This window comes from Miniopterus natalensis, chromosome 8 (assembly GCF_054644295.1).
Source record: "Miniopterus natalensis isolate mMinNat1 chromosome 8, mMinNat1.hap1, whole genome shotgun sequence".
Lineage (NCBI taxonomy): Eukaryota > Metazoa > Chordata > Mammalia > Chiroptera > Miniopteridae > Miniopterus > Miniopterus natalensis.
The window spans coordinates 43,437,199-43,452,852 of record NC_142088.1 but is presented as its reverse complement, the minus strand read 5'-3'; the positions used below and the strand labels follow the sequence as shown (position 1 = coordinate 43,452,852).

The 15,654-nt window shown below is 39.0% G+C and overlaps 1 protein-coding gene across 1 annotated transcript in view; it reads left to right on the top strand.

The window, feature by feature from the left end:
- CERS6 (ceramide synthase 6) overlaps positions 1-15,654 on the top strand; it is a 236,077-nt gene that overhangs the window by 170,657 nt on the left and 49,766 nt on the right. The window contains exons 5-6 of the mRNA XM_016200210.2: positions 3,880-3,930; positions 7,704-7,796. Of these exons, the coding sequence (XP_016055696.1) occupies positions 3,880-3,930; positions 7,704-7,796 (144 nt within the window). The remainder of the gene's footprint in view (positions 1-3,879; positions 3,931-7,703; positions 7,797-15,654) is intronic.

Sequence of the window (15,654 nt, the reverse complement as noted above, 5' to 3'; positions counted from 1 at the left end):
ACCTTGATAACACTCCTTAATATTGTAATGCCATGTGAAAAAGACCTGTCCATTTCCAGGAAATGTGCTTAATTGCCATGCACTGTCCTAGGTACAGAGCTTTATTTTATTGTATAGGAATGATGATAAGAATGTTAAGAATCACCTTCTCATGGACTTGTTTTCTCATCTATGTATTGGGAAAGATGGTATTTGTTCTCCCTGTCTCAAAAACTGGTTTTGAGGGCATAGCATGAGGTCCTAGAAAAATGTAGTGTGCATATAGAAGGTGGTATTAATATCTAGTGTTGCCAAAGTGAGAGGTACATGCAAACAAGCATTGTATATAAAATAACTTTTATAAATGTTTGGCGAACAAACTTGTGGATTGAGCTAGGGCCCTGGTAGCTCCATCAAATTCAGTTTCCTTTGCTCCTGCTTCAGGTAGGACAAAGCGAGAGACAAAGACTCATACACTGTTTCTGCAGGTCAGTCAGGCACTGGCACGTAATAGAAGCAGGTCTGGGTGATGTACATCTGATGCACACAGGGAAAAGCCTGGATGTTAGAAGAAAACCAACGAGCCAGGAAACTTATAGAGGAAGGGAAGCGCTAAATGATGGATTTTTCTGGATCACTGGGAATCACACCTTTCCTCTCCTGACGGTGATTGGAAGGGGTGGCTGCAGTGGAAGGGGTGCCCGCTGCATCTCCAGAGGTAGCACACACATGTCCTGTGATTTGGGGACTGATAAATTCAGAAATATACTCTGAGGCTTGTTACAGGCCTTGCATTTAATTCTGCATTGTTTTCATTAGCATTCAGTAAATGCATGTTGAGCTGTCAACTTGGGCACAGATGCTGGGGGGATAAACATATGCATATGATGTACCTTTCCCTCTGGGACTTTCAACTAATTGTGGAGATAATAAACACCTTTATCAAAGAGAAAGGGAATAACTAATAATGTTTAAAATAGGTTTGGGTGCTTTGTGCCCACATTTAGAAATTATGCACGTGTGTGTATGTATTAATGTGCCGTCGAGTTGACCATTTGAGTGAGTGATGTCCACAGTGTCCTGTCCCCATAGCCCTGCTCAGCTCCTATAGACTCATGCTGATGGTTTCGTTAATGGAGTCAATCCATCTCATCTTTGGTCTTCCTCTTTCCCGCTACCTTATACTTTTCCCAGTGTTGTTGTCTTTCCAAAGACTCTGCCTTGTCATGAAGTGCCCGAAGTAGAACAGCTTCAGTTTTGTCATTCTTGTCAACAGTGATGTTTAAGGCTTAATTTGCTCTAGGATCCACTTGTTCATCTTTCTGGCAGTTCAGGGTATTTGTAGAACTATTCAACAGCACCATATTACAAATGAATTATTATTTTTTTCTATCAGTATTCTTCACTGTCCAACTTTCACATCGGTGCATAGTAATTGGGACTATGAGGGTGTGGATGGTCTTAGCCTAGGTCTTTAATGACACATCTTTGCTCTTGATGATCTTTCCTAATTCTTGAGTGTTTAAAAATAAACCTATCTATATCTGTATTTATATCTATATTACATAGAAAAAAATGGATTGTACATTAAAATGTTAATAGTGATAAGAATTGAAATTATTTTCAATTTTTATAATTTTTATGTCTTCCTCAATGGACATGCATTATTTATATAACTATAAGACAATAACATAAAATTTTGAAGCATCTAAAGTATTTTTAGACATGTTATCTCATTTGATCCTCACAACCACCCTGTGAGATAGATCAGTAATGAACACCAAAGTTATGGATAAGAAAAATGGAGGAGACAGACAGACAGACATACAACTCAGGCAGCCAGGATGTTAAGTGCAGTGAGATTACATGATATGTATGGAATTGAACATGTAGCAAATAGCAAAACCAGGAAAAGAGAGGGAGAAGTGGTAGTACTTACATGTAAGGAGAATGTAAAGATCCTTGAACAGTTTCCGTTTTAGTGCATGGAATGGCTTTTTATTTCTATCTGGCTCCCTAAACAGAGGCCTGGTTCAGGTTTTATCAGACTTAGAGGCACAGGGGTTATATTGGATTTGAGACCACACAATCTGAGTTTGATTTCCAGCTCAGGCACTACCTAGCTATTTAACTTGGGCAGTTGTTAATGAACTCCAGACCTCAATTTACCTATCTATTAGCTACTGTAAGGATAAAATGAGTTCATATGTAAGATCCTTTAAAAGTGTGTGTGACAGCCTAAACTTTTTAACTGGTTAAGTAAGTAACAGATCATGGAAAAAACGTCCTCTAAAAAATGTGTGGACATAGGAGGACTCACATTTTATCATCATTACCATACTTGACATAGGAACATCCAAACATGTGGAAAATTTTTATGAGTTTATTTGAGCTGAACTGGTGACATGCCAGGAAGGAAGATCTCAAATGCTCTTGAGGAAACAGTTTTGCAGTTCTTTTACATTTGAAATTAAAGAGGGAACATAAGGAAATCACATGGTGGTAGGAGAAAGCAAGGCAAGGAAATCTGTGTGATTGGATTACAGGAGAGTTAACAAGATTATTTTCTCTCTTGAGGATGTTTCTACCCCTGAGGGATCTGGAAAAGAGGATTACTCTGGCATTTCAAAGATGTGTTAACCTGGATGCACAAGAACACTGGGTAGGGCTTGCTTAAGGCAAAGGTAAATTTTTTATAGGCCTGGGGCCTGACTACCTACCAGGTCCTGCCCAGTTAGGAATTTATGATCAGATCTCCCTGTGAGGTTAATTTCAGTCACTGAAATTGTCAGATTTATTACATAGCCCCTTTCTCACTCCCATCCTCAGCCTCACTGGTACAGGGTGGAAGGATATGTGCATCGCTTTTAGGGAGACAACTGCATTATCACACTGCAGAGGGCAGCAACCTTGATCTTATACGGTCTGGGACCAGATAAGGACGTTAAGTCGGTACAAATACATCTGACACTAATCTTTCAGTGACATTTACTGTCATTTTGAGATGCGTAAACAGATATGGGTTGGATTCATGATTATGTTCCTTAATATACAGATGTATATCAAATGTATATAAATGTATACCACAAAGTGCTGATAGCTATAGATCAGAGATGCAAAAGAATTACAAACTTAATGCAAGAATATGAGAAAGTTTGTGTTGATATTATTGGATTATTCCACAACCTGTTTAAATCTTCACCAACTCCTCTCTTTTCATTACAAATGTTTTGAATCTGTGTGTATACTTAGATGTTCTATTTGATTATAAAACGTAAGCCAAGAGATTGCTGTCAAATTAAGAATGATTGTTTTGTCTTTAGAAGACCTTGACTATGAGTCAGGGGGTGGAGTGTGCCCTGAAGCTTAATTCCCTTAGGCCTGGAATTAATCTGAGGTGTCCTACTGAAAAAAGTAGTATAACTGCTTGTTATGGAACCCTGGTTAAGGCAGGGAACAATTGATTAATAACGTTTCTTTGTAAACATTGGGCTGGAGATGTTTTAGGGTCGTTTGCACCAACTGTCAGCATTGTCTATTGATAACACTTAGATTGATGATTTGTGTCTGGTTTAGGTGAGACCTTTGAAGGGCCCTGCTGTTGAGGCTCATGACATAGCAGGAATGTGTCTCTGTGACCAGCAAAATCTAAAAACACCAGCTAGGACTTCATCCCAGAAGTAGCCTGAGATACTACCAGTTGAGTGTAGATTACCCAGAAAGAATATATGATGGAGTACTAATTGCTTTAAAACTTTATTCCTGAGTCTTTCAGTTCTCACACAGGTAGATTATTGAAATACCTAAATATTGGGGAGTTGGGGGGAAGAATCTGTCATAAACATCTCATCCTGCTTCTTTTCCAAGACATGTAAAATATGTTTCTTTGTCATTTTTTAGACACCCTGGCTGTGGAATACAAGGCACTGCTGGTACAACTACCCCTATCAGGTAAGGCGCCGTTATTGCCTGGGTTTTTATACACATACAGTATCGTATGTGAGCTTTCTGATTTCAGGCAGGTCCCAGTAGGTTAGATAGCTGCCTTGCTTTTTGGCCTCCTGCCCCAACCCTTGCTGCTTGATGCTGCAGGTAGCCTAGTGAGGGAAGTATTTGTGTTCTCAGTGAAGTTCAGAATCAGAGCTTAATTGCTTTAGCAGATGGAGTAAGTGTGGAAAGGTGCATTTGCTGGAGAGTAAGATATAATCAGCTCATCAGGTGGATGATTCCTGTTTCTAACAGTTGATCTGCTTCTAATGACTGAGGAAAGGCTGATAATAGCACAGGCCTCTCTCAATACCAAGTAGAAAAGCTTGCATGGAGCTGGAGCAGGCATGCTGACATCAGTTTACTTTGTGGCTTAGGAGTAGCCTCTATGTATGTAAATCAAGTAACATTTGCTTGAGCACAGAAAAATGGGCTTATACCATTACATATAGACCAAAAAAAAAAAACTCAAAAAAACCCCCCATAATTGAAAATGAGATTAAATTTATATAGTAGAAAGGGAGTATTTCAGATTCCTGCCCACTGATGTACCTTTGCCTCTGTCCATGAATTCAGTAGTATTAGCATGCTGGTCCCTAGGTCAGTTACTATTTGAGTATCAAAGCTGGACTTTTCTAGAAAATTCTTCCTGAAAAGTGTCTAGATCAATTGGGATATGAAGCAAATGCAACTAGGTATTTTGATGATACAATAAAGAGACATACATTATAATAAGCAACTTGGATTTTGAGTTTGGGATTCTTTGGAGCTATCTTTTTAGAGGCTTTTATCTTTTTGTTACGCATCAGGTTATTGGGGGGTAGGCATGCCCTGTGTCTTCTATCACCCACAGTGTCTAAACCAGTGGGAACTGGTGTTGGGATATTCCTTGGGCAAGTTCAAGTTTAAGGGCATGTTGAAATGGAATTCTAGTTTGCATTTCCATCTCTTTCATGTAGTTTATTCAGATTAGAAAATAATGTAAATAAGCAACATGACATGGTTCCAGAGAGCTGAGTACTCCAGGGCCATTTCAGAGACTAAAGCAACATTGAAACCCAGTCACTGTTGAATACAGTTGTAATTCTCAGGCCCAACTGCTGTTTTACTATCTTAAATACTTGGAATATTGTCATTTATAGCTCTCCTTGTGTCCTGTAATGGTACACTGAGTGGAAAAGTCCTATATATCTAGAATTCTATTTATAAAAACACATCAAAGCCTTCCAGAAACCTTAACTTGAATGTCAATGTGGCAGCTGCTCTAACGCACTGCGTTTATGAGGTAAATTCTGTCACGTGAATGGCATTGAGACAAATGCCGTATGAAATGTAATACCCACTCTTCTTCATAACTATAATGTGGTCTGAAATAACTTTCACATTAATGGCTGGAGCCAAGCAGTTGCTTATTTCTGAGAAAATTATTTGCTAGAGCAGTGGCTCAAAATGTAGCTGCAGACTATTTCACAGGCAGTTATCGACTCCACCTGAAAATTTGAGGATCTGTCTGGTATTTACAGTTATATTTATATAAAATAGAAAACGTCATTAGTATGTGGGGATTCAGATCAAGATTGAATTCAACTGATAAGACATTATTGCTTCTCAATGAATAATTTGGCATATAACTCCCGAAGCCTAGGACCAATTTATGATCTCTCTTGGGGACAGTGGTGATTCTTGATACATTCCTTATACTCATAAAAAAATTAGCAGCTTTTTTGGGGAGGTGTATATTAAACAGTATATAATCATTATGCATGTAATTATAGTGCTTTGTGGGTAGGTATACATAAATATGTAGGTTGTAGTTCAGTCAGTCTGATGCCTTAAGAGCACTTTTAAAGATGGGCCATGCTTGTGAAACAGATTTATTATGTCTTTAGCACATCTATTAAATAAATAGTTGAACAGATTTTTAGGTGAAAGAGTAGTGGTCTATTCAATTTTATTAAACACACATTGCTCCTTATGCATGAGTATGTATATTATAGTATTTATTGCATACAAAATGATTTTTATATACACATGTGTATTTTAAGTTTGAAATAATGCAAAGTTGTCTTTAGTTGGCCCTTGCACAGCCTGTCATAAAGAGCACAAGTGGGGAATGAAAGCCCTAGCCTGGCTATCACAGGGCTTGTGAGACCTGGGATCAGCCTTCCAGCCTGAATCAACTGGCAGCAATTTCCTGTAACTATACAATCTAGAAAATGATAGTACTCATTTTATAGGACTTTTATGAGAGTGAAAGAGATTATCACACGTGTAAGCTTTGTTAATTGCAAAGGACTCCACAACTATAGTAGTTACTCTAATATGACCCTCCCTTATGAACTCTGAAATTTCTAGAGGCCCTTACTTGCCCTCATAGCCCACTGTGGCCTTTTCCCAGGTGGCGATGCAATGAGAAAGTGACTCTCATTAAAACCGAAACTTAATCTTGGCTCCAAGGGTCCTGAAGCCAGCACTCTATTTTCTAGACTTTATTGCTGCCATATGTCTGACCTGAGTATCCATCTCTCATTACAAATGCCTTCAAATTTTACAAGGACGATTCAGTAGGAAAGATATTCTCTCCAGGGTAGTGCTGAGCTTGAAAAACACACTGATGCTCAGAGCTTAGGATTGCTGGTGGGGAGAGTATCCTGTCCTCTCTCATGCTCTGTTGCCAGAGGTCAGTGAGTGAAACGGCTGTTTCCCTTGATGCCTATGTGTAAAGTTGGTAGAGTTGGTAGTTAAGTGAGTACCAGCTTCTCATGAAAATCATTCCTTTTGCTGCTGTTGGTTTACAGAGCATTTAAGTTTCCCTTGTATTTACAGCATATACTGTTGCTATGTGTGTAGTGGTATAGATGTGTTTGTGTGATGAGCTTCAAAGGTCTTTGATTCATTCTGGTAAACTAAGACATTTCATTACAATTCAATAAAACAAAACAACTTGTTGAAAATGGTTTTTATTAAACACTGTTTTGTTTTGTTTTTATGGATTTATGTGCAGAATAAACATTCCTGACTTCTGCTGCCTCTCTGGAGTTCTCCCCACTCCTGGACCTATGAGGCAGATAGAGCAGGTGTCACCTCATTTTACAATACATTAATTAAGGCCCAAATTTTATACCTATTAACTTCTGGAGGTGAGACTTGATCTCAGATTTCCCACCTGGGTGCCTAGCCCAGTACCTCTTGGCAGCTTCTTTGTCCCTCTGATCTTTTAAGAAATGTTTTGAATTGTCTTTTTTTTTTTTTTAATATTTGCAATGTACTGAAAGATCTGATTAATGCAGAACTTGAAACTGTGCCTCAGTGACATATATTGTACTCCAGTTCCTATCACCTCCCTCCCTTGTCCCTGTGCTGTGGAATCTCACAGTATAGTTATCCAAGGTTATTCTTTTTGTGTGTGCATTAGAATATTTTTTCACGTGCCTGAGGAATCTTGCAGATACAGATTCATGTCAAAGAAGCATAAATGCTATTATTCAAGTGAATAGTGAATTGGACACCAAATGTTCATGCTGACGGACACTTTTTTTGGTTGGAGATAAAACTAATGCCATCGGGCTGTGAATTAGAAGCATTCTTCAAAGCCTCTTATCGCAAAGAGAACAGGGCCAGAAATTGTGGGGGCATAAGACTATGTTGCTTTTTAGCACTGAACTTGAGATGTTTGGGACACAGATGAGGTTTCCTATTAACTATTAATCTTTCCTTTTTTTTCCTTTAACCCTCAGCCACTTACAACTGACCTTCACTACTATTATATCCTGGAACTGTCATTTTATTGGTCTTTAATGTTTTCCCAGTTCATTGATATCAAAAGAAAGGTAAGTGGGGTTCTGCTGTAAAGTGTTTGAAGATTTGTGTCTTTAAGGGCCCCTGGCAGGTGGGTGGAGTCTCACAGGCACTCACCGCTGTTTTCCCAGCAGCACTAGGGTACTGCTTTCTGCTTTGATACATAAAGTTCTCTATTTTAGTTTGCGCTGTTTTGTATTTTGTTCCCCTTGTCTCTTAACTCTTCCCTAGTGTTCTTTTCTCTATAAAAATATATAGCAATGAGTTCCGACAACAGTAATCTCTCTCAGTCTGATTCACAAGTCCCTCTGTTCTTTAAATTAAATAAAGAAGAAAAATTTTATTTGTTGCTCCTGGGAGAGAGTAAAATCTCAGTGTCTTAGCCCTACAGAATGAATTTTTCTCCAGTTTAAGGGCTATCTGGCATGAAAAGATGTCATGAAAATACAACATTCCTAAATGAAGTGTGATCTGGGTTTCACCCCTCCCTTCCATCGGCCTTTGCAGAGGGTGTGCTCCAACTCCTGTGTGTTAAACCCACTCCTTCCAGTTCTCATCCCACCAACTTCTGGACAGAGGTGGCACTTTTGACTCTTCACTGCTTATTTGTTTTTCATGATGCTATTTTCTCCAGATTTTCATATTTGGATCATTCCTTCAAAGCTGTGTTTGCTGGCCTGCATCTCAGTGCCCATGCTCCACATACTTGTGTGCTGCCAGGTACACTCCTCTCACTGCCCCACAGCAGTGATTTACTTAGCTGGCAAGAGGCTCTTTCTGATCTGTATGCCTGAACAGCCTTAATGTGGTATGTGTTGTCTGATTCTCAGAAGTGGGCGGTCCCTATAAGGGCCAGGGCTTAGGCATAGCAGATAACTAACTGACACCCATAATTTGTGGTTCCCTTACTCATTGCCCCAAACACTCTGGGCCAGTTTCTGGGAATGTTTAGAGATCCTTTGGTGACATTGTGCCAATGAGATCTCCTCTGTCTTATGTGAGGAGCCTTCTTCATTCATGTAGTCAATACTTGTAGTCTGGTTATCTCCTATGTGCCAGGCTCATTGTGTGTTTTACTTATTTACTTTTTAAATCTTTAATTGTGGTAAAAATACAAAATATAAAATTTACCATCATAACCATTTTAAGTGTGCACTTCAGTATCGTTACACACATTCACACTGCTGTGCAACCAGTTTCCAGAATTCTTTTCAACTTGCAAAATTGAAACTCTGTACCCATTAAACAACAATGTCCCATTCTCCCCTCCCCCAGGCACCTGGCAACCACCATTTTACTTTCTGTTGTTATGAATTTGACTACTCTAAGTGCCTCATAAAAGTGGACTCAGACTATATGTGTCCTTTTGTGATGGGCTTTTTTCACTTAGCATAATATCCTTGGGTCATCCATGTTATAGCGTACATCAGAGTTTCCTTCTTTTTTAAGACTGAATAATATGAATTTTCTTTTTTAGGAGGGGAACATTTTTTCCAGGTAGTCACACAAAACACATGCATAACAAAGAAGGAAGTTTGAATATTCTTCCTATTTTGTAGTTGAGAAAATTTATCTACAGTAAGTTTACATACATTTTGTGCAATTTGGGGATGAATTACAGCCCAAGGTGACCAAGCAAAGTCCTGTGATTCACTCTTAGATTAGACATGTACACAGTTCTTGCATTGCCTTGCCTTTCCATGCTCTTGACGTTAAAGGTAGTAAGCCTTTTGCAGCTCTTTGCCATTTTATTGGTCCCTCGTTTGCTTAGTTAGAATTAGGAGTGCCATCTAGAGTCAAAGAGGTTGCAAGACTGTCTGTCCTTGGCTCCCAGGAGCCTAGTCCTAGTGAGACATGGCTGCACCAAAAGTCACCAGGCCCCCTCCACTTGCTTGAGCTTTCACATCATGCATTTACCATGCCTTTTCAGTGAGCCAAGAGGACTGACAGTCTTCATTGTTTCTGGCCAAGTGACCATTATCTTAATAGTTATCTTTTTAAGTGGGTTATTTTCAAGGGTTGAAGTATATCATTTTGTATGGTTTTAACATATCTTGCATCAGCGTAGAAAACACCTATAAAAGGAATTTTTACATTGAGGTTCATGGAATTGCTCTCAGGCCTGTACATATTGTCAAATTTTAGAAATTAATTATATATTCTTTCTTAGCTTATTTTAGACACCTGGCACCTTTCCCTTCTTCAGTTGGTCTAAGTACCTTTGTATGTTCCTGGTGCAGCTGGCTAATTCTTATTTCATGTGCAAAATGGGAATATAGCCACTACCAGACTGAGTATTACTCAGCACAGGTTTTAATAAGGAAGGCCTTCTCCTCTCTTGACGTCTCTCATTAGTGAGTTATAGCCCTTTTCTCCTTTGCATCCTGCTGTCACTGAAGGTCCTCTGTGGTTCGCTCCTCATTGCTCTGTAGACACTTTGAAGATCTGCTATTCTAGCTATCGGCAAGGATTTATGAAATGTTCTGGCTGCAAAATATACTTCCCACCTTCTAGATTGCACCTATTAACTAAACTCTCTAAAACATAGCCTGCTTTCTAATTAGGGGATAGAAATATTTGTTGACAGCAGAGTATGGATATCAACTTCTGAAGGCTGTTTGTAGGGTTGTTAATACAAAGGTTATGAAAATGTTTCCTTTGCTTCCCAATTAAATGATCATGAGCCTGGACAGCCATTTTCAAATAGTGACTAGGGTTTATGAACACTGAGTCCAAATGCAAACCCTAAACTGTTAGAATCAGTGCCCTAAATGAGGTTTCGAAATCATTTCTGTGACTTAATGGATGCTTGAGTCTTTCTAAAATGGTTTTTATATTCACAGACTCTTCCCTTTTAGAAGTGTCCTAATATTGACATCTTTTTGTTTTTTTTAATTGCTTTGTTTCAAAATAGAATCAAGTTTAAAAATGAGAGGAGAACTTTCATCCCTGTGGTGACAGAGCACATTGCTTCTCTCTTGATCATTTCCAGGGTTGGTACTTATTTGGTCAGTGATGAGATGTACTGTTAATCTTCCCAGAGGGCAGGGACTAGCCAAGATGTGGTTATCTGGACTTATAATTCCAATGACTTATAATTCAAATATTCTATTATGTGCTACCAAGATATGTAAACCTTTTTGAGAAATTTTCCTTCCTTCCTTCCTCCCTCCCTCCCTCCCTTCCTTCCTTCCTTCCTTCCTACTTCTTTTTTCCCTCCATCCCTCTTTCCTTCCCGCTTTCTCTCTTCCTTTCTTCCGTCTTTCCTTCCTTCTTTTGTAAAGAGAAATTGTTCCAGTATCTTATTAAAACAACAGATATATTCCTGGTATTCAACATTGCTTGAAACATTTCTTATTACCCAAGGCTTCATTTTGTTAAAAATCCTGTTTTGAGCACCTCTTCACAATGAGTATTTCTCCTGCACAGCTACAGTTTCTAAGGGAAGCTAATAAGTATGACTGTGTTGGAGCACAGAACAGCTTGCCTGTGTCTAAGCCCTATGTCCCTTTCAAGTAAGCGGCTGCTGGACCCAAAGCCTGGGCCCTTGGCCAGTGAGCGGGGCTCGTGTTCGGAATCCTTCGTAGGAAATCGTCCATGGCGGAGTACCAAAGCCCAGCTGGTAAAATCAGCTTGTGGCTCTTCTGGTCTTTAACCTGAGAGAAAAATTACATCTTGGAAAAGATTCCTGACAGAGAGGGGTACAGCGATTAAGTTTAGCAAGAAGCTCATTGAAGGACATATGTTTGCTCTCTGGTAATTTTTGCAAAGAATAACTGACAGCCATTGCAGTGGGTGCTTTACTTGCCTTTTAGGGGCCTGTCATGCTCCAGATTTTTCCAGCTTCAGTTGGATTCAGGGTAAAAGACAATTCATGCTTTAATCTCTTTATAAGGCAGCAAGCAGTATGGCATAGAATTAAATGAAATAATGTCCACCAAACCATCTAGCACAATGCTTGACAAATAGAGCTTAGAGCAGTACCTCTGTTCGGCACACAATGACCAAAATGTGGCTGAATCGAAACAGAGTGCTGAAACCAAACAAAAAAACCTCCAAAATGTAGGGTCACAAATTTTTATATTTTGGGTCAATTAAAATGAACAGAAATGCTAAGGAAGAGGAACTAACTTACGGTTGCCAACCTTTTTCCCTAGTACTTCCTCCACTTACAACCATCATTTCTTAAATGAAAGGACATTTGAACATTTTCAAGGAGAAAAGGCACCTTGTAATAAAGGATAATCCTTTAAATTTATCATTATTAAAAAGTTCTTATCTTACTCATTTTTTTCTAGAGTGAGGAGTATTATGGGCAAATGGCCTTGAGGTTAAAGGCATGGGCTCTGGAGTTCACCTGCCTGCTGGGCATCACTCCTAACTTGGTGTGACCTTGAGCAGGTTACTCTACCTCTTTGTGCCTTGGTTTTTCTGATCCAGAGAATGGAGTTTGTATAACCTACTGCAACGGAGTGTTGTCAGCGTAATGTAATACATGCTGTTAGAACAGTGCCTGGCACACAGTTAACGCTTAATACATATTAGCTATTACTGCAATTTTTAATGTGGTTCACTGGATAGTGCCAGCTCTCTACCCCCAGGCACATGTAGGATGGTACTCCTCCTGTGGTTGGATGGGAGCATGTGACTGGTGGGCTGTGAACAGAGCTCACTTGAGTCACTTTTGGACCAGAGTATTTAATTGCTCAGGTGAGATCCTCCAAGCTCTTTTCCCCTGTAGCACAGTGATTGGTGATATCTGAGATGGAGACTACTCCATCAGTCTGGTCCCTGAGTGACTGTGGTGAGCAGAGGGCCCCCCATCTGTAGCCAAATGGTAACATGCAGTGGGTAAGAAATAAGCCTTTGTCTTAAACCACTGAGATTTCAAGGGCTTTGTTATTGATTGCCACAAAATCTAGTTTGTCCTGACTGGTGCAGTTATTACTAATAATATGGCTAATTATCATTTCCTAAAGCATTATTTGGAAATAATTTGTCTAGATCAGCTGTTCTCAAAGTGTGGTCTGCAGGTCAAAGGGGACCTGCAAGGTCAAAACTGTCATAATAACACTAAGATGTCATTTGCCTTTCTCACTGCATTGAAATTTGCAGTGATCATGCAAAAGCAACAGTGGGCAAAATTGCTGTTAGTGGCACCAAACTGTGTCAGTAGTCGTGGTATTCTTCACATCCACATGCTTGCAGGAAGAACCAATGTCAGTTTTACTTGAGAACGCTTTTGGTGAAGCATAAAAATTGTTAATTTTATTAAATCTGCATTCCTGAGTATACATTTAAAAATATTTTATGTGATGAAATGGAAAATAAGCATAAAGAACTCCTGCTGCATAACAGTGTACACTAGTGTCTCAAGAAAACCATGTACAGTTAGTGCCCTGCGTTGTGAATTGAATTAGCTGCTTCTCCCCCCCCCCCCCCCCCCCTTGGAATCTCACTTTTACTTGAAAGAATCACTGGCAAACCATGGTCATTACAACTTGTATTTTGGGTAGATATTTTCTTGAAAATGCAGAGTGAGCTTGTCAAGTTGTTTCAAGAGAACAATTGGCATTATTTGTTGTCAATGATAAAATTCAAGCTTTCAAACAAAATTTTGAATTTTGGAAAACTTGTGTTCACCAGTGAGAACTTGATGGCATCTCAGTTCTGTAAAGCTTTTCTCATGAGATTGGTAGTGATATTAATAAATGTGATTTTTAAAGTATTGTGTAACAAATTTTGTCATTGGCTCAGTGAGCCAATATTTTCCAAGTGACTAATGCGTGATGTTACAAAATCATGCATAAGTTTAAGATCCATTCAAAGGTCAAGACAGAGCAAAGGATTTCATATATCAGAATATGAAGAGTTTATTGATCTGGTTTTAAATTCCACATTGCAACTCACCTTGAAGAATATCTTACTTCGCAAGTTTTGGTACAGTATCAAAGAATATCTATAACTGTCTGAAAAGACTATCAGGATACTTCTCCCTTTTCAAACTGTGTGGTACTGGATTTTCTTTACATACTTCAATCAAAGTAACATCAACAGATTGAATGTATGTGCCATTATGAGAAGCCAGCCTTCTTGTCTTAAGCCAGACAGCAAAGAGATTTGTAATCATGTAAAACAATGACACTCTCATAACCATTTATTTTTAAATCTTGGAAAATGTAGTTATTTTTGGCAAAAGTACTTCTGTTAATTAACAAATAATGGACTTTAAGTTAATAAGTGTGTTTTTACACGTTCTAAAATTTTCTCAGTATTAATATTTAATGTGGTAAATACTGATAGGTATAACCCACATAAACAAACCCTTTTTGGTGTCCTTAATAATTTTTAAGAATATAAAAGAGTCTTGAGACTAAATCTTTTGAGAACTGCTCATCATTTTTAAGTCTTTCCCAAGAATGTGACTCCCAGGTAGTGCCTCAGATTGTATCAGCATGTCCTTTCTTTCTTGAAAAGCTGCAATCCCACCAGCTGACACCTGATTATCCTGAGAGGGACGGAGGAAGATGTGAATTCCCTCTGTGTAACCTCAATGCTACTACTGACAGACACAGGCAGGCCACTTAACCTCTCTTGTACACAGGTGCCAAGGTGCTCATCTGTGTGCCCATTTGGGATTGGAGTGGCAACATCTTGCACTCAAAGCTTAGGTTTTTTCCAAGACAGACATTCCTGACTCTTAGGCTTCTGTTGTGTTTGTGTGTGTGTGTTTTCACACTATAGTGTCTTCAGAATATCAGAGGGGAAGAAGAGACAGCTCATTTTAGTAACCTACCATCTGTGATCAAAGCATTTCAACCCAGTGCTGTGTGCGGACTGGTGGGACAACAATAGAACAGTATTAATTATGTAGTATCTCTGTGCCTCAGTTTCTTTATAAAATGAGTTCCAATAGTACTTGCCTGATGGGGCTGTTCTTCAGAATAAGTCACAGTGTCAGACAGAACCTTTGGAGAGTGAGAATTAGCAAGCAAATTGCAGGGTAGATGGAAGTTCACCAGGTAGTAAAAGTGGAGTGGGGCTTGGAGAAAAGAAGAGAAAACATGCCTTGCAGCCAGGAAAACAACAACAAAAAAACATAAAAAAAACCTGCATGGCCAGAAGTAACTTGAGGAGTGATTCGTACAGGTACAGTTTTGTGTGTTTGTAAAAATGGGCGAAAACTTAGATAGCTGAAGGAAAAAGAGAAGAGAGAAGACAAGGCTGATTGATGATAATAATTAGTTTCTCTGAACCCCTCCTGACATCTTACAGCATCATCCCAATCTGGTTGACCTGATGGAAAATTTTTCCATCTACTATCTCAAGCACAAAACTGAGTCCTTGATTACCCATTGTTATTTTAGGCCTCATATTTAAAGTAAATATGAGGATTATGGCTTTTGAGTTCTGGGATATTTCTGATTTTGGTTGAGCACAGTCTGCCCCCTACTGATCATTGTGGATGTTTTCAACCTGAATGGGTTTATTTGATAGCAAGAGTTGCCTTTGTCCTCAGGGACATTGGAGGGAGGAAGGAAGGGAGGGAATAGTCTTAACCTGTGCATCACTGAAGACTATTATGATGCATATATTTAAAATGTCTTGGAAGTGACCTTTTTAGCATTAAAAGCTTTACAAATTAGTGTGGCTGGGCCAAGAGTAATTTAAACAGAGCCCAGAAAGTGTGTATAAAGACCTCCATCTCCTGGTGCTTGTAATTAGACAGGATTTGTAGTGATGGAGAACATCTGAAGATCCAAAGATCAATGAGAAAAAAGACATGCATGTATAATTAAGAAAAATATTGACATAATTTGAAAGCTGAGTGCATTTGGAGAGAGTGCTTTTGATGGGGACGGGAAAGCATGAAGGAGGAAGAACTCCAGG